General features: G+C 36.8%; 1 protein-coding gene across 1 annotated transcript; it reads left to right on the top strand.

Annotated features, from left to right (window-relative positions):
* Window positions 1–4,073: 4,073 nt before the first annotated feature.
* On the top strand, window positions 4,074–19,806 carry ripk2 (receptor-interacting serine-threonine kinase 2). The gene is made up of 11 exons (XM_016478159.1): window positions 4,074–4,682; window positions 7,592–7,745; window positions 7,914–8,069; window positions 9,993–10,150; window positions 10,914–10,963; window positions 12,017–12,178; window positions 13,706–13,791; window positions 13,975–14,067; window positions 14,195–14,288; window positions 17,441–17,665; window positions 18,828–19,806. The coding sequence occupies exons 1-11, from the start codon at window positions 4,492–4,494 to the stop codon at window positions 19,208–19,210; spliced, it is 1,752 nt and encodes a 583-aa protein (XP_016333645.1). The 5' UTR covers window positions 4,074–4,491; the 3' UTR covers window positions 19,211–19,806.
* The last annotated feature ends 4,170 nt before the right edge of the window (window positions 19,807–23,976 follow it).

The raw sequence follows: 23,976 nt of genomic DNA, 5'->3' as shown, positions 1-23,976 counted from the left end.
GTTGTATCTTCTGCAAAGGACCTGCTGAAAAGAAAAGAGTCATAAATCTAATGTTAGCAGAAGTTGACTGAATGTCATCTTCTGCATACCTCACTATTAAGAGAAGTGAATCAGGTCACAAATGAGACAACCAAACCACACCTTCTAAAGTCATTTGTATTTGCACGGTATGGTAAATGTGGATCTACAAAAACAATACATTTCCAATATTTCCCCCCCCCTTATTTCATTTTAGCTACATTTTATTAGTTATCTGAAACAGTATTGCAGAATCATGTAGCATCTGAGAAAAACAATGACAAAGTATCAATGCATTTTGTAATGTAGTTAGTCATTTAATTAATGAATAATTAAAACTGGTCCATTCTCCCTCCCTCCTGTTTAATGACTGGTTTCACAACACCATAAAAGTTCCCCAATGACTGCCTTTGTCTTGCATTTTGTTGTTAGGTCTGAAAAAATAATGAACACATCGCTGCTGGTATCCATCAGGACAGATGTGAAATCCTAATGCAGGATTTACTGCTAGGCACTAGATAGCGCCATTGGAACTTGTGGTGGGTTTGAAATTCACCGGATGGTAACAAGTCCTTTTTAGAAATGCATTTAAATCAGTCTGTAAATAAACGAGAAATCTCCATTGAGTTACATCATTTATTCTGCAGTTTTCATGATAAACTAGCCATTTTTTATGATATGTTAGCTACTGAAAGTCAGTGTCTGGTATGAATATGGACTAGCATACGTATAATAAAATAGCTAGAAATCAGTCGAAATGTATCTCAATTTTTTCTAGAATGCATTACATACTTGATTTTGCTAAATGTACTCTAACTGTAATGTAGTTTTGGTTGTGTGTGTGTGTGTGTGTGTGTGTGTGTGTGTGTGTGTGTAGGCATACCAGACAGAAACATCTGTATTTCATTCTGACCTTTCTTAATTTCATTCACAACCTTTAATGATAAATATGAAGTATAAAATGTCTCAGCAGAATGGGCACCCCACCATGTATGATAATCTGTTTCAATCTCTCAAAGCAATAATTCCCCCATGTATGTCCAGAAGTTAAGTATGTTCAGCTCTGTTTAATTCTGTGAATGCCAGCCGGAGGGCTGAAAATATTTCCATTTTGCTTTGTTAAACCTGTAAAATATATGACAAAAAAATATTAGAGTTGTCAAAAGATTTCAATAACTTTTCTTCATCTCATTGTTTTTTTCCAGTTCCTTTTTTATGAAAGAAAACGAAATAATTCGTTTAATGTATTACATTGCACGAATGAAATTCAGAATGCTTGTTTTTCACCTAAAGCATTGTTTTTAGGTGACTTTAATAATTAATGCTATTGCTAAATGATATCCAGAATAATTAACCCCTTAACTGTCACCGTCCCAACTGTGGGATGTTTGGCACTCTTTTTTGTTGTTGTCCTTTTTCTCTATGAAATCTTTTAGTAATCATCATGAATTATATATAATTTGAAAGCTTAGAAGCCCAAGATTCATCCTGTGAAAACCATTTTGAAATCAGACATTGTGTTACCATGGAAATCTCTTTTCTTATGTTTCGGTATCACATATTTTAGCTATCATCGTAAATTAGATTATCATTTGAAAGCTTAAAAATTAATGATTCATCCTGTGAAAACCATTTTGAAATCAGACATTGTGTTACCATGGAAATGGTACTTTAAAATATTTTGGCAGTCTCCTCCCCCTTAGTGGGCTGTGTCAAGTGTCATATTACCAATTGTATTAAGGTATTTTACAATCAAAACTTTTTATAATCTTGACAAAATACATATCATTGGAAAGGTCGGAGTCTCAGGATTACATATTTCGTGGTTATTTTGAAGATAGAAATCTAGACATTTGTGACAGAAAAATGCATTAAAAAATTCAATGGAGTTTTGATGGCACCCGGTGGCTGTTTGTGGTATAACGCCCTAAATAAACTCTCACAAGAACCTCAATTTTTTTCATATCAACTTCAAATTTGGTACATAACTTATTTAGACACAAGGCTTTAATTTTATACCAATTTTAGAGTAAAACCTGTCATGTAAAATATTTACTATATATAAAATAAAATAAAATTAGTATAGCGCATTTTCTTTACAGTAAATTTAAACATCTATAACTTTTTGATACTTGAATTTGATACTTGAATAGTGGAAAAAATTCCACTTTTGCAATAATCTGCTGATTTTCTTCTTTAAAAAGAGACCAACTTTAGGTCTGTATTCCAAAGTGTTCATAAATTACAACAATTTAAGTTTGGATAGTGCACTTTATTGCCTATTTTAAAAAATGGGGGGGTGACACAATATCACAAGCAAGAATGTGTTTTCTGATTAGATTGCATCACAACTGATATTCAGAACAAAATCACAACTGTGCAATATTGCTTTTATAACAACAGTATACCATAATAACAATGATGACGATGATGATGTAAAAGCTAATATCGAGTAAGACACAGTATTAGACATACTATTTCCAGTTGCTTTGTCTATTTTTGCTGCACCGATAAAAACAGTACTAAACAAAGCCAAGGTAAGTGTTTTGGTTCAAAAACCTTTTATATTGTGCTGCTTGAAAGTCTGTTCACATCCCAATAGCAATCAATAAGTTAAGTGGTCTACATAAATTTATATTTATATCGTCTATGGAAGGCGTAGGACCATAAAATGTTCGTCCAATCATATTTCTCGGTCCGAGGGCTATGATAGGCCATCCTAACTGATTGCAGTGTTTTCGAGTAACATACAGTGGCACTGAATCAGTGCTGACAGTCGCTTGTTGCCATCTACTGGCGAAACGATGCAATTTGCAAAAAAATTAGTCACTTAATAATCACCCACTCTGACACTCATTTGAAACATTTGAAAAGCAGTAACATTAAGTTTTATAGCTGGGCGTTTCAAATTTCATATTGATAGATGGCAGTCTTTCTTCCACAACTGATGTAACTTTACATTAAAAAATACCAAATAACTTACTCCTATACACCACATGTCCAGTAAAATACTTGGTTGTTATTGGCACTGTCATCAACATTAACAGAATGAGCAATAATGTAACTCAGGGCACTTCCTCTCCCACTTCAGGTTACCAAGGCAACCAGCTCCATCCTCTGCATGCCAGCTTGTTGTTATCATTACTGAACCCAGAACCACAGCCAATGATGTACCTGAGGATGGAATTTATTTATATTGCATGTCAGCATACATTTCTTTAAAGTTTCTCTGTTTCTTATAACAGGCTGGATGCAGTGCCATATTACTGTGAGGAAAAATCTCTTGGGAATTCCCTTTGTTACATCATAATGGAAAAACCCAGGAAGCTTTCATGGGTCAAAAACCTATACAAACCTCAGACCGACGTCTTTGACCATTTTTTAAACAGTTCAAATAAGTTCAAAAACGTGGACGATAAAACACTATACATAGCCTAACTATATTATATTTAATTGAACTATTATAAACAAACAAAATAAATAAACACGATAGCAAGCGGCAGTCGAAAATGTGTATCGTGTATAAAATTTCGGTAACACTTTACTTGAAGGGGTGTGCATTAGACTGACATGACACCTTCATAATCATGACATGTGTCATGATTATGGTGGTGTCATGTCATGATTATGGTGTCATGTCAGTCTTATGCAAATTACCAAAATTTCACAGCAAACGTCCAGATAATGATATTTTCGTTTTAAAGTTTTAAAAGTTAAGTTATGTGTAAACGTTAATATACGCTTAATAACAACAAAAATAATGACAATGTTCAGGTTTGGTGAATGTACCCCCCAAAAATGTCATCAAATTAAAATGTGGAACTCTTCGAGACCCGGAAGCTGAAGTCACAGTCGTGTGATCGGCGTTGTTTTTTTCCCCTACCTGTTTTCCGAAAAATCCCGCCCCCTACGACAGGATTGGCTGTAAGGGTTTACAAGACGTCTGTGATTGACTAGTTGAGATGTCATTCATCTATCCGCATGTCAAGGGCGGGACTACACGGGTGGTTACACACACAAAAAAACATAGCGTTGCGGTCTTAGTCCGACCCACTCATTCACACACCTGCGAAATATTTACCGAGCGCTCAGCCACCACCACGACCACCCCTCGTAATCGTTAAATGTCAAACTGTGGTGATTTTATTTTATTTTGGCGGTTTGTTTTATGGCGTGATATAAAATGCGTTGTTCGGATTGGGGGCGTGTCTCCAAGCGCGATCCGTAGGACACATTTCTTTTCCATCTGTTGTTTCAGCGACACTTTTAACAGGGATATTTTGACTACATAAATTAGTAGTCACCTAAACGCCCGTCTCTTGGTAGTGTAGATTAGAGCGCCTTCACAACATGTGAGTTAGATACGTGCGCGATATTGTCTCTGTGAGGGTTTTCAGCTGTAGCAGTGCGCTTTCAGTTCCCCTTTCTACTGAAGCTGAACGGGCCCGTCTCATCTCAAAAATATCCTCAAACATGGAGCACACCGGCTGCGTCAACATCTGCAGTCTCACCAGCACCTTACCGGTGATCCCGTATCGGAAATTAACGGACCTGCACTATATCAGTAAGGGAGGCTTCGGGACCGTGTTCAGGGCGCAGCACAGCGACTGGCGCACCACAGTAGCGATCAAGTGCTTGAAACTGGATTCACCGGTTGGTGAGAGGTGGGTTCAGTCAGCGCACTTTGCTTCCTTATTCGCTCAAATGCACGATGATTGCTGGGCTTTTTATGCGCTGCGATCGTTTCAGTCTGGTATGGCTATAAATGCTGGTTGTTGCAGGTTTTTAGGAAAGGTCGCTGATCTGAACTGCTATGCAGCACTTACGTACATACGTTAAGTATGCGGTCAGACAGCATGCTTTAAAGGAACTGCAGTTGATAACAGTCATTCTTGAGAAGTGGGACAAAACGGTGCAAAATTGAAAAAATAAAACCTTGTACTCAGACAAATGAAACTACATTTATGTATCTTATATGTACTGAGCTATGCTTTGATACAACCTCCCAACTTTTCTCTTTTTTAACAAAATGTGCTTTTTTACCTTGGACTGTGTAATATAATTTCAACTTTATCTTAGCATTCAAGATGTTTTTAAAATTTCAAAACATATTCTCGTGTCAGCAGACAGATTACACTTTCACATGTGACCAACAATTCCACAACAAATATAAAATTATCTAAATATTTCAAATAATTTCCTCAGAAATTGGAAGATGGTGTTGACATATCATGGCTGTGACAAAGGAAATATTAACATTAGGATTTAAAATATTCTAAAACTAAAACTTAGCAGAGCCTGTCTGACACTGATGTACTCTGCAGAGGTGAACTGTGGCAAGGGGGTCCTTTAGAGTGACAGCTGCCCCTGATATTCCCTGATTTTATTACATTTTATTGAATGTCTGCCGGTGTTGACAAAAAGTGGGGACACAACTTTAAAATCTTATGAAACATGCATGTCATTAAAACAACAACCTTGCTTTGATAGGAGATATTAAGTGTTGCTTTTAATAAAACAAGCTCTTTTTCATCATTACAATTTTTTTTTATCCATTTTATTGCATATGAATGATTGAACCCTTCTCTGTGGACACACTGTTTTAGATGTAGTGAGAGGACATTAAGAAACACAGATTTGGTATAATAATGAGAAAATTAAATTGAAGGTGATAATTGTGTTAAATGCATTCTATTATTAATCCCTCATGACATTTAAAATCGAAAATATTTTTATTTTTTAAAGCTAATAGCAGCTACCCTTGCTGGACCTGTTTTGTCCCACGTCTCAAGAATGACTGAACTGTATGTTCAAGACGTTTGAATGTATTTTCAGTAGGGATATGATGGGCCACGAGCTCTTTTGTGACAAACCCTGACTGTTTTGTGCTAAAAAGCACAGAGTTACAGCTGAGAAGTTTCTAAGATCATGGAAAACCTGGACATGTCTTGGGATGTCATTTCCAGACCTGGAAAAGACGTGTAAAGAAGTGAAATTCTAAAAAAAATATATAATAATAAAGCTAAACTTTAAAGTCATGAAAATATTTTGAGTGAAAGTTTAAGGCGATTAAAGTTCACTTAAAGGTCTGTCATCTTTTACTCACCCTTATTTTTTTATTTATTTATTAATTTTTTTCTGTGGAACACTAAAGGAGAATTTCAAGATAAAGTCACTGTTCTAGAGATGCACAATATCTGTATCATAACGTTTATCTATGTTTTTAGAGATGTTTTTTTTTTCAGAATCATCCTATATTGGATAATTAATGTTAAAAGTGGGGCAAATGAGCATCTATGTTGTCCTCTATCGCTCGGTGATAGTTTGTCATCATTTCTCACTCATATAAGACTTTTGTTCATCTTCGAAACACAAAGAACATTGTTAAGAAATTGTAAAAGTTATCCATATGAATCAAATTTTATTAGCTTTTTTTGAAACACAAGAGTTTTGGGTGACTTTCAGTGGAGAGACAGAAATCTCTCTGGTTTCATTGAAAATATGTGACCCTGGACCACAAAACCAGTCTTAAGTGTCAATTTTAAGAAATTGAGATTTATACATCATCTGAAACCTGAATAAATAAGCTTTCCATTGGTGTATGGTTTGTTAGGATAGGACAATATTTGGCCGAGATACAACTATTCTGAAAATCTGGAATCTGAGGGTGCAAAAAAATCTAAATATTGAGAAAATCGCCTTTAAAGTTGTCCAAATAAAGTTCTTAGCAATGCATATTACTAATCAACAATTAAGTTTTGATATATTTACGGTAGGAAATATACAAAATATCTTCATGGAACATGATCTTTACTTAATACCCTAATGATTTTTGGCATAAAAGAAAAATCTATAATTTTGACCCATACAATGTATTTTTGGCCATTTCTACAAATATACCCCAGCGACTTAAGACTGGTTTTGTGCTCCAGGGTCGTCACATATGTTCATTTGTGTTTTGAAAGATGAACAAAAGTCTGTGAGGTGAGAAATGATGACCAAATTTTCATTTTTGGTGAACTGACCCTTTTAAAAACAATAACATTTCACTAAAATTGTTAAATGTAATCTTTAGCGAATCCCAAAATTACATGATTTTAGACTGTATACAATAACATTGAGGTTTATAAACTCACTTGTAGCATTTAAAGTGATTGATTTTAGTTTACTGTGTTTAATTTTCAATGTATTCAGAATACAATTTAATTTTAGTATCGTCTATTATTATGAAAATAATGATCAGCTTATCAGTATTGTCCAGAAGTGTAATATTGTGTATTTTAATATTTAATATAATTTTAATATACTCTTTCCATGCTATTATAATGAATGGCCTTTGAAAATGAAACTGAAGCACCATAAAAGTATCTTAATTTACGAACTGTTCCAAGATGCCAAGATTGAACGAAGTCCATGGAAGAATGGATAATGCAAGGAATAAAGGAAAAAATTGTGTAAATTCATTGGTCAAAAGCTGTGGGAAACCAGGCAGTTAATAACTTGCACTGTATCTCATGATATTGTCTGACAGAGAAACCCCCAGTCCTTGTCTAATCATTCATCTTTTTTGCAGGGAAAGGAACTGTTTATTGAAGGAAGCTGAGGTTCTTCACAAAGCTCGATTTAACCACATCATCCAGATCTTTGGGGTGTGTAATGAGCCCGAGTTCTTCTGCATTGTGACCGAGTACATGACCAACGGATCACTGGATGAGCTCCTGCATGAGGTATAAATGTACAAACAGCATTCCTTTTACATGACATACTTCTTGTTTAGTCTGGTAGTATTAGTGTAAGAATTCACTTTGAGTTTGAGTAATGCGCAGTTTCACTTTCTGCTTTATGGCATTGAGGTTCTTGAATGTTCGCTTCTGTATTTTCTTATTGCGTTACAGAAAGATATGTACCCAGTGGTGGCCTGGCCATTGAGGCTGCGTATCCTTTATGAGATCGCTTTAGGAGTAAACTTCCTCCACAATATGACGCCACCCCTTCTACACCATGACCTTAAAACTCAGAACATCCTGATGGATGGGGAGTACCATGTTAAGGTTTGCTTGAAAATGTCTCCATACCCCATTTTATTACACTTTCACATATGTGTTTGGATGCATTTGTAGATATATTTTCCTGGAACTTGCAAATGAAAGCTGTTATTGAAGTATTTGAACGTCAAGGTGATCAACTATCGATGTTTTTGTTGGAATTTGAGCTCTTGTTGTAAAGTGCTGAGCTCCATATTTGTCTGAATGTTATCAGTGTCAGTATCTTGTAAGCCTGCTCTGCTCATCTAGCTATTCTTTCCTGAACGTTTCATGTTTCTTTCACAAGTTTGAATGTCTTACTGCTATAAAAAGCCTCTTTTGTTCCATTTTAAACATTATAAGTGAATACTCATACTTTTGAATTATGCCTTAAAGGGGTCATATGATACGATTTAAATTTTTCCTTTCTCTTTGGAGTGTTACAAGCTCTTGGTGCATAAATAAGATCTGTAAAGTTGCAAAGACTTAAGTCGCAAATCCAAAGAGATATTCTTTATAAAAGTTCAGAGTCAATCACGCCTACCTAAAACGGCTCGTTCTAACATGCCCCAACATGTCTACGTCACGATGTGGGAAGATTTGCATAACGCCGCCCAAATGTTCACGCAAAGAAAGAAGGCGTAACTTTTATTCTCGCTGTAGTATTGTTGTTGCCGCCGCCGCCATGTCGTGAAGGCGCTGTGTGTTTCGTTCTGAAAGCGAAACTACTTTATTTTGTCTTCCAAAAGAGGCCGATATCCGCTTCGTCATGCCTAGAGCTGATCCGTGCTGGTCGCTGAGGAAATACATCAACTTTGCGCTGTGGATCGCCGGATCGGCTTTCACCGTGGATGAAGCGGAGTCCAGCCCGGGGTCGTCACATGTGGTTGCCGCAAGCCCGCCGGACGCTCCTTCGTTGAATCTGCCGGCCGCGCCGTTCTCAAGCCCGCCGGCCGCCACTCACTCAAAGCCTCCGGCCGCCGCTCACTCTAGCTCGCCGTGTGTGACGCTGTGTGTTTCGTTGTGAAAGCGAAACTACTTTGTTTGGTCTTCCAAAAGAGGACACGACTAGAAATCAGTGGTTAAGTTGTATTTACAACACTGTTCCAGAACAGTTTAACCCAAATATTCAGATGTGTGCAGCGCATTTTATGGAGGACTGTTTCCTGATCCTGATAGAGTAGACTACAATGCCGGCTGTTCTGACTCACAGACTGTAAGTACGTTTTTTATATTTAAAGAATTTGAATACAACAGTGCCGTCGGTAGGCAAATGACGTAACCGGTGTTGCGGCTTAACACCGGTATAACCGAAAACACCATCTATCGCAGCAAGCCTAGACTGGAGCTCTAAAGCTTCAAAAAAGGACACAAAAGTATCATGGAAGTTTTTTAAATCCATAGAATAGTTTTGCATGTGGAGCAGACTGACATTTTAGTTGTTAGTCACTAAAAAGTCTTGACATGCAGCCTTTAAAACCCATGTCTTCTTTCATTGTAATTGGAAATGGATAAAAAAATGCTAGCACAACATTTTGTTTCTGTTGTTTTACAAAAAAGTTTGAAAAAAAAACAAGGGTTAGAAAATGCTGATGAATGTAGTACAGTGGTGCCCTTTTTAATTTTGTATCTTGACAGACACCGTTGGAAAACCTATATTGTTTTTTTTTAATTCAACCATTAATCAGCATACATTTTGAAAGTATTTTGAAAGTATGTAATATATTTGGTCACACTTCAGTTTGGGGACCAATTCTCTCTATTAAGTGGCTGTTAACTATGATTTTTGCTTCTGTAAACTCCAATATGCCAGTAGTAGGCATGCTAATAAGCAACTCGTTAATAGTGAGAATCGGTTCCTAAACTAATGCATTACCATATATTTTGTTGGGATTTCACATTGGATTTTCTGATCTAATGTGCATCTTGTATGTCTGTGTTTGTGAATAGATAGCTGATTTTGGCTTATCTAAATGGCGCCAGCTCTCTATCACTAAAGGGTCCGGCTCCAAACCTGCCGAAATGGGAGGCACAGTCATCTATATGCCACCTGAGGAGTATGAACCTTCCAAGAACCGCAGAGCTGATGTCAAATATGACATGTACAGGTCAGTTTCTGTAGATTTGATAAAGCTTCCAGTTTTGACCAGATGGGTGAACTTCTCAGTTCCAAATTCTTTCAACTACATGCTTTTAATGTACTGCTCTCTCTCAGTTCCTGTATTTTTTGAGGGGGCATCCCCTTAAGACGTTCAGATGTCCTTATTGCACCATGGCCCGAGTCTAATGCTGACTCCGCAAAATTCCTGTCAGATGAGGGACATGTTCCACCCTTAACTCATCTTCAGAGTTCATATGGTGAGCCTGGAAATGTCAGGGAATTTAAAAAGTGATTTCCAGGCCTGCAAAAGTCATGAAACGTTTCTAGTTATTCTTACCTCTAAAATATTTTATCATCTATAAAATCCTTATCCAAGGCATAAGTGAATGGAAAAACAACAGATGTGCAAACTCTTTGAGTGGGAGGGAGGAATATAGCAGTACAGTATATTGGAAATGATAAAATACTTTACCAATTCTTCAGAACAAAGAGAGAGGCTGGGAAACAGAACAAAAAATTAAACCAGTTCCTGGGTTTAATCAAAGCTCACCAGAACTACCCATGAAAGAGGCCTTTATTTTGTCCTTCACTGCTCTGGTCAAAAAAAGGGAAGTGATTTAGAAGCTAAATGTCAACCTGTCTTAGTCAGAGGGCATGTTGAAATTATTACACAGATAGGACAGTGTGTGTTTTATCTCCAGAGGGGGATTGCCAGATGTGGATGCAGCAGTGAAACCGTTCTCTCATCTGTTCTGTGCTTCCTTTTTCAGTTACGCCATCATCATGTGGGAAGTGCTTTCAAGACGGATACCATATGAAGGTAGGGTCCATCATGAATTATAGAAAAGTGTACCAATGGGTTCCACAACAGTCACATAGCTCATGTCTTATGTTACATTCTGAAAAATGTTACATTCTTGAAAATAGTGAATAACGCATTCTTTTTAATCAGATCTTTTCTGTGAATCTAGTGATCTGGTTTAAAAAACCGCTCACGAATCGGACTGAATATCAGTTCTTGGGTTAACAGTCTTTCAGAGTGTTTTCTTAATAAAGCACAAATATAGAAATATGTTTACAGCTTGACTGTATGACATTTTTATCAGCTGTCACATGAAAAGAGTTTATTCAAAGATTTTATTTCTGCTAGTTGCCAAGGCAAAGTGGTCACACTTTAGTTTGGGGGCCAGTTCTCACTGTTAACTAACTATTAACCAAGATTCCGCTACAGTAAACTCCTAATTTGCTGCTTATTAATAATTAGTAAGGTAGTTGTTAAATTTAGGTATGTGGTGGATTAAGGGATCTAGAATATGCTCATGCAGAATAGTGCATTAATGTGTGCTTTATAATTACTAATAAACAGTCAATGTGCTAGTAACAAGCATGCTAATAAGCAACTAGTTAATATTGAGAATTGGTCCCTAAACTAAAGTGTTACTGGCAAAGTTTCTCATTTTCATTTAGTTTAACTTGATGTACTAAAATGACTAAAACGAAATAAAAAAAACATTTAAACAAAATTATTTAATTTGTAAATAAATAAAAAAAATGCACAACAAAATTACTAAAACTTCAACTAAAATGAAAAGGAAATCTAAAATATAAAAATAAAAACTAATTCAAAATATTGATAAACTATACTAGTATTTGAAACTAACACAGCAACCAGTGAAGTCAGAATCATTGTACAGCCCTACTCACTCAACACTAAGCACATTTTGCTGTGTCATGTTTTTGATTCCAAAAAACGATGACACAGATTTCCTCTCATGGACACTTCCTCCTCCGTTTCATAATCTGCAGCAGTCCGTCTTTCCAGGCAACATTCCTCAATTCTCTGACACTGTCCTCTTGTTCTCTCTGTGAGCAGAGGCCACCAATCCCATGCAGATCATGTTCAGCGTTCTCCGCGGATCGCGACCCGACACGGACCTGGACAGTCTGCCAGCAGACATCCCCAGCCGAGAGACCCTCATTAACCTCATGACCTGCGGCTGGACCGCCAACCCAGATGAACGGCCCTCCTTTCTCAGTGAGTGTCAGCCCGCGCCCCACCTTTGACCTTTCCCCTGATTTTCGCAATCCCTCTGAACTTGTTTGCTTCATGCTGTCACAATCCAATAGGGTGACCTGTTCTTGTGGTTTGTTAATCATTTTAAATGTCTAACCACAATTCAGTCATTGGTCTTTACTGGCAATTTTGTCATATCATGATAAAATTTGGTGTTACAAGACAAGTAGAAATGTTGAGTCATTACAAGTAAAGTTTTCTCTTTTACAAACCCTGCAACAGATCAGGGGAATGAGGAAATGACTGTGAACCGACAGAGAGCAGTGGGGTTATCTTCATGTGTCATTTATCTAGAATTGTCTATTAACCAGATAAGGTTTAATAAATCAGTAATTAAAGCAAACCGTGTGAAAGTCTAATATCTAGATTTAGGCATTGATTATTTTTTTAACATGCCCCATTAACAATAGACAATTTTATTTCCTAGTAAGCAGCAGGCTATGTTGAGTAAGATCTTTTGGCACAGACGTGAGTTCATTTGAGTACTATTGCTATTATATTCAATAAAACGTAAGCATAACTTGAGCTTGTATTTCAGGCATTTAACCAAAAACCTATTCAAAAAAAAAAAAAAAGCCATTCAGAAAATTCAACTGAAATTGCTCAAATGCTTACTTGTTTCCGGGTTTTGGCCTACAAAAGTGCATCATCCTGCATCACTGTATTGGTGTGAACTCAACTCTAGGGAGTGAACCATTATTGATGGTGTGCAAGTTATAACAGGGTTTCCCAAACTGAGATTCAGAGCTGTTGAAAAGCTGATAATAAATTAAATCATAAAAATGTAAAATAAAGGTGAATATTTGTAAAATAAAAAGTAAAACGCTTACTAAAAAAGATGAAATATCAAATAATTAAATAATAAATATTTTATTTGTTTAGCTGCTTTGTCACGTTTTAAGTGCGCGCACTCTCTCTGAGCGCGCCCATCCGGTTTTGTGCGAGAGCAAAGGAAATCTGCGTGCGAGTGGAGAGATTCGCGCTCGCGCATTATATTAATGTGCTTTCGCGCTACAATAATGCAGTCTTGACATTTGTCATTAAAATAATGCCATATTTATTTTAGGTCAAATGAGTTTAGCTGACAGAAAAAGTTTGGGAATGCTTTGTGTGGTGCTAATTTTAGATATTGTTTATTTGTTTTTGTTTTACTCAAAGCTGCAGTCTTTACGTTTTTTGTGTTCAAAATTTACATAATTTATCCATTTTCCAAACCGTGTTTTTGGCTTACCCTGATTAACTATGGTACACCTATAATAAGTTTTTATATTCAGACTATTTTAGACTGGTTCTGGTTGGAATCGCTGCGGAGTACCTGCGTGATTCGTCATAGACATAAACAGGGAGAAGTAGCTCCAGCTACAATGTTCTTCCACAAGACACATGCAGTTCTGTTTATTAACCGCTAGAGAGCCAAATGTTACGGACTGCAGCTTTAATTAATTATTTTGTAGCTTAATAGCTGCTTTGTCTTTCATGTTTGTACAGATTGCCTTGTTGAACTGGAGCCCATGATGAGAAGATTTGATGAGATTGATTTCTTGGAAGCAGTGTTGGAAGTCAAACGAAGTAAGGTGAGTCTTTAAGGGTTAGACTGACTTTGCATGGATGAATTATGTGTGGAGAAATTTAATTTGAATGCCTATTTTTGTCTACATTTAGTAAATGGAAATAATTTGATTGTATCTTCTGGCTCTTAGGTAAAAAAACAACAACAATTGAATGTATTATAATTTCTCATGCATTCCTTTCCTCAGTATATGAGGCCATCAAGCTGCTGCTCATCGACTCAAACAAACGGAAAAAGAATTGAGGAAAAGATTGTGAAGGAACAAAATGTCCCTTGGCCAGTAAGTTACCTTTATATATACAGTATATACTGTATATATATAAGTCCTGGGTTGTTGATGATTCAGTATTTAAGCAGAGATAAGAGCAGTCTGGTGAGTGTCTTAATTTTTTCATATTACATGACAGGACAACAGTTCCACATCTGGATCAGGATCCTGCTCTTCCCAGGAAGCAGAAATGTCCCATCCGGGCTTCCTTACCATATCAAATCCCTCTCGAGGCAAGGACTCATTTCTTCTAAAAGCGATAGACCACCCAAAAATGAAATTCTTCCATCATTTACTCACCTTCGTGTTGTTCACTAATTGTGTGACTTAAAAGGTTAGTTCACCCAAAAATGAAAATTAGCCCATAAATTACTCACCCTCAAGTCATCCTAGGTGTATATGACTTTCTTCTTTCAGACAAATCCAGTTGGAGTTATATAAAAAATTGTCTTTGATCTTTCAAGCTGTTTAATGGCACTCAGCAGGTGTTGCATGCATCAGTCCAAAAGAAGTTAAATAAAAAGCGCCCATCCATAAAAAAAGTGTCTCACACGGCTCTGGGGGGTGAACAAAGGCCTCTTGTAGCGAATCGATGTGTTTTTGTAAGAAAAATATCCATATTCAAAATGTAATAATCACTTTAATGCCAACAGTTGTACACGGAAGCAGCTCTGGGCGAATGATGTATGAGTTCAGCGTTGGCGCATAATTTATGGGCTAATTTTCATTTTTGGGTAAACTAACCCTTTAATTTCTTCCATGGAAATAAATCGCTGACTGGAAAAAAATCACAATAGGGCTTTTCACACTTGAAATAGTTAAACGCTGTGTCATAAACAGAATCCTGGGTTATTTTGTTTTTAATTTGTGTATAACAATTAATCCTGGTTTTTCATAAGCTGATGTTTCAGTCTGTACATTCCTAAACTCTGGGTTAACATTCTTATTTGGATATATGTGACCATGGACCACAAAATCAGTCATAAGGGTCAGTTCTTTGGAATTGAGATTTATACATAATACATCAAATCTGAATAAATAAGCTTTCCATTGATGTGTGGTTTGTTAGGATAGGACAATATTTGAACATGATCTTTAATTAATATCCTCATGATTTTTGACATAAAAGAAAAATCAATAATTTTGACCCATACAGTGTATTGTTGGCTATTGCTACAAATATATACCCATGATACGTATGACTGGTTTTGTGCTCCAGGGTCACATATGTGGTCTCAGTGTCATTGATTGGATGAATGAACGTACATAAATTATCTAGCATTGCACATCCTCGTATTATACAGTGGTGTGAAAAAGTTTTTGCCCCCTTACTGTTTTTTTTTTAATTGTTTGCATATTTGTCACACTTAAAAGATCCCTTAATCAATTAAATGATCATTTAAAAACTGCATTTTGTATTTACTTGCATTATCTTTGCGTAATATTAAAATTGGTTTGATGATCTGAATCTTTTAAGTGTGACAAATATGCAAAAAATAAAAAAAACAGGAAGGGGGCAAAAACCTTTTCACGGCACTGTATATTGCCGACTGATATTTTACTGAATGGACTATAAAGGTAAGGTCTCTTCTTCACCCCAATTCATGTGTTTTTCATCACCATTTGTCATTTTTTCCCTTAAATGCTGAAACGAATGTTTATATATTGCACGGTGTTTCTGTGACTGTACAAAGCATGTGAATATGGATTAGGTTAGATGTGTGTTGCTAAGCATCTAGTCATAATCAGTTTTGGGTGTAACGCGTTATTAAGTAATTAAATTACTTATCCACTGAAAAAGTCAAGTAAGGGATTATTGTTCATTTTTAGGTAATTTAATTACAGTTACTTATAAAGTACTTGCATTACATACTGTAAATAATTTCAACAGTTCTAAAATCAATATTGAATTTGAAATCTAAATTTACAATCTAAAGATAAAATTTAATGCAGTGTCTTTAACCCTCTGCACGCCGGCACGTTCACTTTCAGTTTTTCCTGATTCACAGAGAAACCTTGAATACTCAGAAAAATACCCATCTAAAAAGGGCCTACTTTTATTTGTGTACACTGACAATAACAACAAAACATTGTGCTTTTGTAAAATAAACAAAACAAACAGGGTGTGCTTTCTGCCGTCTCGGTCTCCGTGAGCAAATTTCTACGCATCACAAATATGAACCGAAACTCAGCGAATACTTGACACAGAGACATGAGAAATATGTCTATAGAAAGCTTGAAGTGTCTACTTTTATATGAACAAATTCAAATCGAAAACGAATATTCCTGATTATGTAATCCGTATGAAACTAAAGCGAGGTACAGTCTTTCCCGTATCTGAAAGCTTGAAGTGTCTACTTTTAAATGAATGAATTCAAATCAAAAACAAATATTTTCTGATTAGGTAATCCGTATTAAACTAAAGCGAGGTATAGTCTTTCCCGTATCTGAACTCATTATATGTAGTCACCTGCGCGCAAACGCCCTCACCTAGATACAAAAAAAAAATCAAGATTCATCTAATTTTCATCATTTTTGAAAGAAGACCTGCTATGAGGAGTAAGCCGGAATTTACCTCAGAAGAACAGCGCAATCTGATGTGGCTTTTTTCAGTGGAGGAGATCTTTTCTGTAATTTATTCTTACCTACATTAATTAAAGTGTTATTTTTACATAAACCTGTCCGGATTTTACTAGTTGGGCTTTTCCTGAACATCTTGCCAAACTGAAATGTATTGTTGAACTTTTCTTAAACTTTTTTGTTATTCAGATATTTTTCAGAGTATTTCTATTTGTTAACCAAAGGAGGTTACATTTTTTTATAAAAAATTTTAAGTTTTACAGTTGTTTTAAAGCTAAAAGGCTAAACTATTCTATGTTTGGCTCAAATTGAAAGAATAAAGAGTTTAATTTCTATTGTCTATGCTTTATGGTTTATAGGGATTTTAATATGTAGCCTAATTAGCGATTTGAATAATTAAGTTACTTATTGAGTAACTAAATTACTTTTCAGACAGAGTAATTAGTAAAGTAAGTTAAATACAATATTGATGATGTAATTAGTAATAGTAATTAATTACTTTTTGAAAGTAACTTACCCAACACTGATCATAATGTTGTAACACTACATTGTTTACACCATACACGTTTTCGCACCACATTGCAGGAGCAAACTCCAGAGCAGTGTTTAATATCAAACTAGGTCATCATTCCTTTCGATTGACAATAACCCAGGGTTAAGCGTAGTGTGAAAAGCCCTAATGAGTAAACAATGACAAAATGTTGGGGTAATGTAATCACATGCACCTAATCTATTCAACTTATTCCCATCTGCCCTTTGGATTCTTTTAACTGGCTCGTTTATTGGTGCTGTTCTACATCATCAGGTGTGTCAGGTGCTCAGGCTGGTCCGCAGGCATCATTAATGTCCCTTCCACTTGATTCTCCAAAGCCTCTTGTGGACCACTGCTCTCGGAACAACCTCAGTCCCGAATACCAGACGGCACAGCCTGTGTCCGACCTCAACATACCTTTTAAACCGCATACGCCTCAGAGTGAAAGCGACCTGGCTCTTGCCATACAACCCCTCACGCTGCAGCCACACCCACAAGGTAACCACAGGTTAGCCAAACCTTGAACAGTGCCGAAGCATCTATAAGATAAATTACTATCAACTTTTCTCTTGACTGTCATCTATATACAATGAATAAACTCTATGAAATTAGTCCCAATGTTGGAAAATTATTTTCTATAAATTTTCTAACCGATTATACCCGATTGTTTATACCCACTGTAGAATAGGTCATTCCAGGATGACACAAGTTTTTAATATATGGGGAAGATCCTCCAACATGTTCTCTTTGCTGAATCCCTTTATCCATTAAGCGTGTTTTATTAGATTGTGCTGGCTTTAACTCTTTGAGAAAACTTTTTTATTCAGTTAACTTTTTTGAAGAGATTTTTAACAGAGTTAAAGGGTTAGTTCACCCAAAAGTGAAGATTCTGTAATTCATTCATTCCAAACCCGTACGACTTTCGATCATCTTTAGAACACAAATTAAGATATTTTTGATGAAATCTGAGAGCTTTCTAACCCTCCATAGACAGCAGGGATATAACCACGATCAAGGCACAGAAACTTAGCAAGGACATCGGTAAAACAGTGGTTCAACCGTAATTTTACGAAGCTACGAGAATACTTTTTGTTCGCAAAGAAAACAATAATTACATAATTTATTCAGCAATTCTTCTCCCCGAGTTACCATCTTCTGCCATTTTGGAGAGTACCCCAGAACGTAATCAGAGTTGTTTACATTCAGTAGAAAGCGCGTGCTTTCTACTGAGCGTAAACAATGCTGATTATGTTGATTTAAAAATTATGCTTCGTAAAATTACGGTTGAACCTCTGATGTCACTTGGACTGTTTTACCGATGTCCTTGCTACGTTTCTGTGCGTTGATTGTGATAGTATCCTTGTGTCTATGGGAGGGTCAGAGAGCGTTCAGATTTAATCAAAAATATCTTAATTTGTGTTCCGAAGATGAACGGAGGTCTTGTGGGTTTGGAACGACATGAGGATGAGTAATTAATGACGGGATTTTCATTTTTGGGTGAACTAACCCTTTAAGCCAAATACAGTTTTGGAGTTTTTAGCAAAAATAAATTATAAAAACATGATATAATTCAGCCAAAATATTTCTCGCCTTGAAAATAACCACAGAAGCTGGAATGGCATTAAACAAAAACAAACAAAACTCTTGACTGTCCTTGCAGATTTTGTCACAGCATCGGACACTCAAGGTCCGGCGGCTCGCTGGATTGCTGCCCGAAGGGAGGACATCGTGCGGCAGATGACGGAGGCGTGTCTCAATCAGAGTTTAGACGCTCTGTTGTCCCGTGAGCTGCTGATGCGCGAGGACTATGAACTGGTCGTGAACCAGCCCACGCGTACCGCCAAAGTGCGGAAGCTTCTGGACACTTGCGAGCGGCATAGCGAGGACTTCTGCCGCGTGGTGGTGCGGAAGCTCCAGGACAACAAACAGATGGGCCTGCATCCCTACCCCGACCTCGGCACCACCAGCCCTCCGCCGCCACCTTATACAGCCCCCAGCGCCCCCTTTCTCTCCCACTCCTTCAACAACACACGAAACTTCTGACCTTCTCCCAACTCCCAATCACTGCTCTTGAACCGGAGCTCCGTGAGTCCTTCTTTCAGTTAAGGATGGTTCCTGTTCAAACGCTCTTACATTTGTTTGTGCTGCTTGGCCGATACTTTGTGTGCCTGGACAAGTGCTTTTGCCCCTGTGGTTAAGGTGTTGGTGCTTATGACACACTTTTTATGGTATCAACTTGAACGCATCGTACAAGGCCGACTATGGTGAAATAATCACTTGGCTTGTGTTGACATAATGCCTAAATCCTTGATGAAAGGGATGCAAATTTAAGCTGTACGGTGGTTTGACATTGTCACGTTTAAACCTTTATTCCAGCCATCAAAATAATCTGGTTGCTGCTACTTCAGTGAAACGCCTAAGAAATCGATCCTGCACTTTTTTCATGCCAGCGAACTTGGTAAAATAGAAGACTTGAGGTAAAGTTATAAAGAAAAACACACCCTCCTGTAATGCCAAGTAACGTCCATATTACTGCACAGTTACATGTCTGGACTTGATGAAAACTCATATGAATCGGTGGTTTCGTTCTTCCTTGTTTTCCACAGTGAGGGCTGTTCGTTGTTTCGCTTTGTGTTGAATGCTGTGTTAGGGTTGGTGGACAGATGCAGACCTTAGTCAGGGTAGATGCAGTTAAGGCTTTGATGGGTTGAAAGTTACATTGTATTCAATGGGTTCAGTCAACAAATACGTCTTGAGAATTAGACATGATCTTGAACATCACCTTTTGAACAGATGGTATGTTGCATACTGTGTATCGTGGCCCTTTTTCATTTGCAACACTTTAAATAAGAAGTTCGAAATACAGTCCATTGGCACACCAGTGGTTTGATGGTTTGGCCATGCAGGGATAGTTCACCCAAAAACGGTTCTGTCGTCATCACCCTCATGTCTTTCCAAACCTATATGACTTTCTTTTGAAGAATGTTTTATCAGTGGGGTCCAGTGTCGATTAGTTTTGAACCCCATTGACTTGTTGTACAAAAACAGTCTTCAGAAGAAAGAAACTCATACAAAGACATGAGGGTGAGTAAATGATGACTTGCAGTTTCACTCAAAAATGAAAATTATTTACACCGAGTGCCAAAAGGTTAGCTTTGACATGTTTGGATTTTTGTGGTCTTTTGACAAATTTGTAAAAAATAATTGTTTTTTTGCCCAGCTGGCAGTGACAGATTCAACAAATCGAGCTCTTTGCCTGACTGTTTTTTCCATTGAGCCAATCAGATGTCATTCTTTCCTTGCTGACTACTGTAGCATCCTGTTCATAAGCAATATTAGACAACACATTCGACGATGCCGAATCAATCCAGGCTGAATAGGGCAGTACACGAGTCTATAATGATGGACTTCACACAAACTGGCTGAAGCCAACTTTACTTACAAGCCTTTTCTTCTCTTATGTATTTGTTGTTCTCAAATGGAATGTCAGTCAAGTATGGAAGCCCGTTTCCACCACTGAATAAAAAAAGAAAGGTAATTGCGACTTTTTATCTGACAATTCTGACTTTTTTCTTGCAATTGTGAGTTTACATCTCGCAATTCTGACTTTTTTTCTTGCAGTTGCAAGTTCACATCTTTAAATTCTGATGTTTTCTCACAATTGCGAGTTATAAAGTCAGAATTGTGAGATAACTCGCAATTCAGACTTTTTTCTTAGAATTGCGTGATTTAAACTCGCAATTGCAAGTTATAGTCAGAATTGCGAGACAAACTCACAATTCTGAGAAATAAAGTCAGAATTGCGAGTTTATATCGCAATTGTGACTATAACACGCGATTGTGAGTAAAGTCAGAATTGTGAGATATAAACTCGCAATTCTGAGAACATATCAGTCTTTTTTCCCCTCAAAATTAGGACTTCATATCTCACAATTCTGAGAAAAAAGTTGCATTTGCGAGAAAAAAAGTCAGAATTTAGAGTTTTTATCTCACGATGCCGACATTATAACTCGCAATTGCGAGTTTATATCTCACAATTCTGAGAAAAAAAAGTCAGCATTGCGAGTTTGTATCACGCAATCCCTAGAAAAAAAGTCAGAATTGTGGGATGAAAAAGTCGAAATAACCTTTTTTATTTTTTATTCAGTGGCGGAAACGGGTTTCCATAGTCAAGAGCATTAACTCAATAATAAATAGGATAACCAGTGACCTGCTTATTGAACCGTATGCGGCCCAGAGTTCACACTTCAGCTTAGATAAGTGTCTTGGATAAGTGCTTTCTTAGTAAGTATTTGTGCCATCTACAGTATGTAGCCTAGTTTGCACTGGTTATCATTGACTCCAGATGTAGCAGCAGACAGAGGACAGTTTACAGCACTTTTAATACATAAAATAGTCTCTAGCATGAAGCAGCTGTATTGAATATACTGATGTTTACATCACATCTGGATAGATTTTAAGAAATGCTACTGGCAAGACGCTTTTATCAAGGAACAATTAGTATTGAGTACTACTGTTTCTACAACCGTCGCCAGTTTAGACCAGCAATTTTTTGCCATGTTGTTCGAAGTTTTGATTTCCAATGTTAATTATGCTTCCTATGTTTTAAGTTTGAAGTTATTAAGAAACTAAACCAAAGGGAATGCCTAAAGCTAGCACTGTAAATATCGGCTCTACTGATCTTTAAAGGGTTAGTTCACCCAAAAATTTAAATTCTGTCATTAATTACTCACCCTCATGTCGTTCTAAACCCGTAAGACCTCCGTTCATCTTCGGAACACAAATTAAGGTATTTTTGATGAATTCGGAGAGCTCTCTGACCCTCCCATAGACAGCAATGCAGTTACCACGATCAAGGTTCAGAAACGTAGCAAGGAGATCGGTAAAATAATCCACATGACATCAGGGGTTCAGCCGTAATTTTACAAAGCTACGAGAATACTTTTTGTACGCAAAGAAAAAAAAAAGACTTTATTCAACAATTAGTTTTCTCCCGTCTCCACCCTAGCACCATTTTGGAGAATATCCACTGAACGTAAACGTAAACAGCGTATGCTATTCAGTGTCAACTGCGTCACACGGATACGTTGTTTTCTTTCAAATCAAAGCATAAACAACGTAGAAAACGTATCCGCGTGACGCAGCAGACACCGAATATCATCCGCTGTTTACGTTGAGTGGATACTCTCCAAAATGGCGCCAGGGTGACGCGGAGGAGACGAATTGTTGAATAAAGTCATTATTTTTGTTTTCTTTGCGTACAAAAAGTATTCTCGTAGTTTGTAAAATTACGGTTGAACCCCTGATGTCACATGGATTATTTTACCGATCTCCTTGCTACGTTTCTGGACCTTGATCGTGGTAATTACATTGCTGTCTATGGAAGGGTCAGAGAGCTCTCAGAATTCATCAAAAATATCTTAATTTGTGTTCCGAAGATGAACGGAGGTCTTACGGGTTTAGAACGACATGAGGGTGAGTAATTAATGACAGAATTTTTATTTTTGGGTGAACTATCCCTTTAAGCAGAACACAAACTGAAATTCATAATGCTGAATAAAATTTGTGCTGATGCTTTGATCTTTTTTGCTTGACCGATGAGCCAGTCATGTACTTGATTAAATGAAGCATTTGATAAGTGTTTTGCGATGTTTTCTTTTTTCAGTGTTTTCAGGCATTGAATTCCTGTGCTGGTGGACTTTGCATGTGTCTGTGCTGTAGACTTCCCGTCTGTGCAAACAGACATTGTTTTAGAGGCTTTGTCGTTACAGAGATGATGTATTTTCCCTAGATTGATTACGTTAGTCCTCTGGAATGCCCTGAAATTGGTTGTTTTATGATTCCTTCTCTAAATCGGTCATGCTGTAGTTTTGGATTTGATTTCGGTTCGTGTCGGAAACCCGTCTTGCTGTTGGTGTTTGATGTTATTGACTTATCAATGCAAGAATCAGATTTTTAGTTAATATTTTAATTTTTTGAGCAGAAAGGAACGGCCTTTTTATTACAGATTTTTATGTTGACTGTCCAGGGTTTGGGACCATTTACAATATAAAGAGTATTTGTGGTCTGTTATTGTTTTGTATTTATTTATAGAGTTTCTTGGTGATAATTTACATGCATCTTAAGTGGTTTGTAATGTTATATATATATATAGTTTTGAAAATATCACTTGCTTCTAAGTGCTGTGCCAATCCGGTGATGCTATGAGGCTGAATGCATCTTTAGATTATTCAGAGGCTGAATATACTTTAGCACTCATCTCAGCAATATATCAGACAAATACTGAAATGCCTAATGGGCTTGTTAGGTCTGGATGCAGAAAATGTTGCATTTTTGTTCATATCACATTTAAATTCACACAGGCTAGGGATTTCTTTGAAATGACTACTATTGATATCAATGTTCGTTTTTTTGCCTTGAAGCTCTTAGACGTAAGATCCAAATAACTTGTCATCTAATATAAAATGAAAATAATGTATAGCACATGTAGCAGTGTACAAGTAGCATACATCTGTGCTCTGGTACTGTGTGAGGAACTTCCACAACAATGGTCAACTTTGAAGTGTTATTAAAATGTGTAGAATTTCCTGAATGTGTGGGGTTTCTTGTTTTTGTGTTGCCTGAAAGTACATTCTGAACTCTTCAATTCCTGAACTGTTTACACGATAGTTGGTACTAATCTGGATTAAGCGTGACCTCTCTCAAAAATAGTGTGCTTTTAAAATCTGTTATTACCTACAAAAGCCATTTCCTCATTGATTTGCATTAGAATTATTGGTCTCTGTGATATCTGGGGCCATATTCCCAAA

This window comes from Sinocyclocheilus anshuiensis, unplaced genomic scaffold (genome assembly GCF_001515605.1).
Source record: "Sinocyclocheilus anshuiensis isolate Anshui unplaced genomic scaffold, SAMN03320099.WGS_v1.1 scaffold436, whole genome shotgun sequence".
In the NCBI taxonomy this organism is placed as follows: Eukaryota; Metazoa; Chordata; class Actinopteri; order Cypriniformes; family Cyprinidae; genus Sinocyclocheilus; species Sinocyclocheilus anshuiensis.
The sequence above is the reverse complement of the archived record's forward strand: the minus strand, read 5'-3'. Positions and strand labels throughout refer to the sequence as shown.

Excerpts from the sequence above, each read along its gene's own strand:
- ripk2 (XM_016478159.1), top strand. The coding sequence starts at position 4,492 with ATGGAGCACACCGGCTGCGTCAACATCTGCAGTCTCACCAGCACCTTA. Across the intron at positions 10,151-10,913 it reads GTCAAATATGACATGTACAG|TTACGCCATCATCATGTGGG; the intron begins GTCAGTTTCTGT and ends TTCCTTTTTCAG. Across the intron at positions 14,068-14,194 it reads AACAAAATGTCCCTTGGCCA|GACAACAGTTCCACATCTGG; the intron begins GTAAGTTACCTT and ends ATTACATGACAG.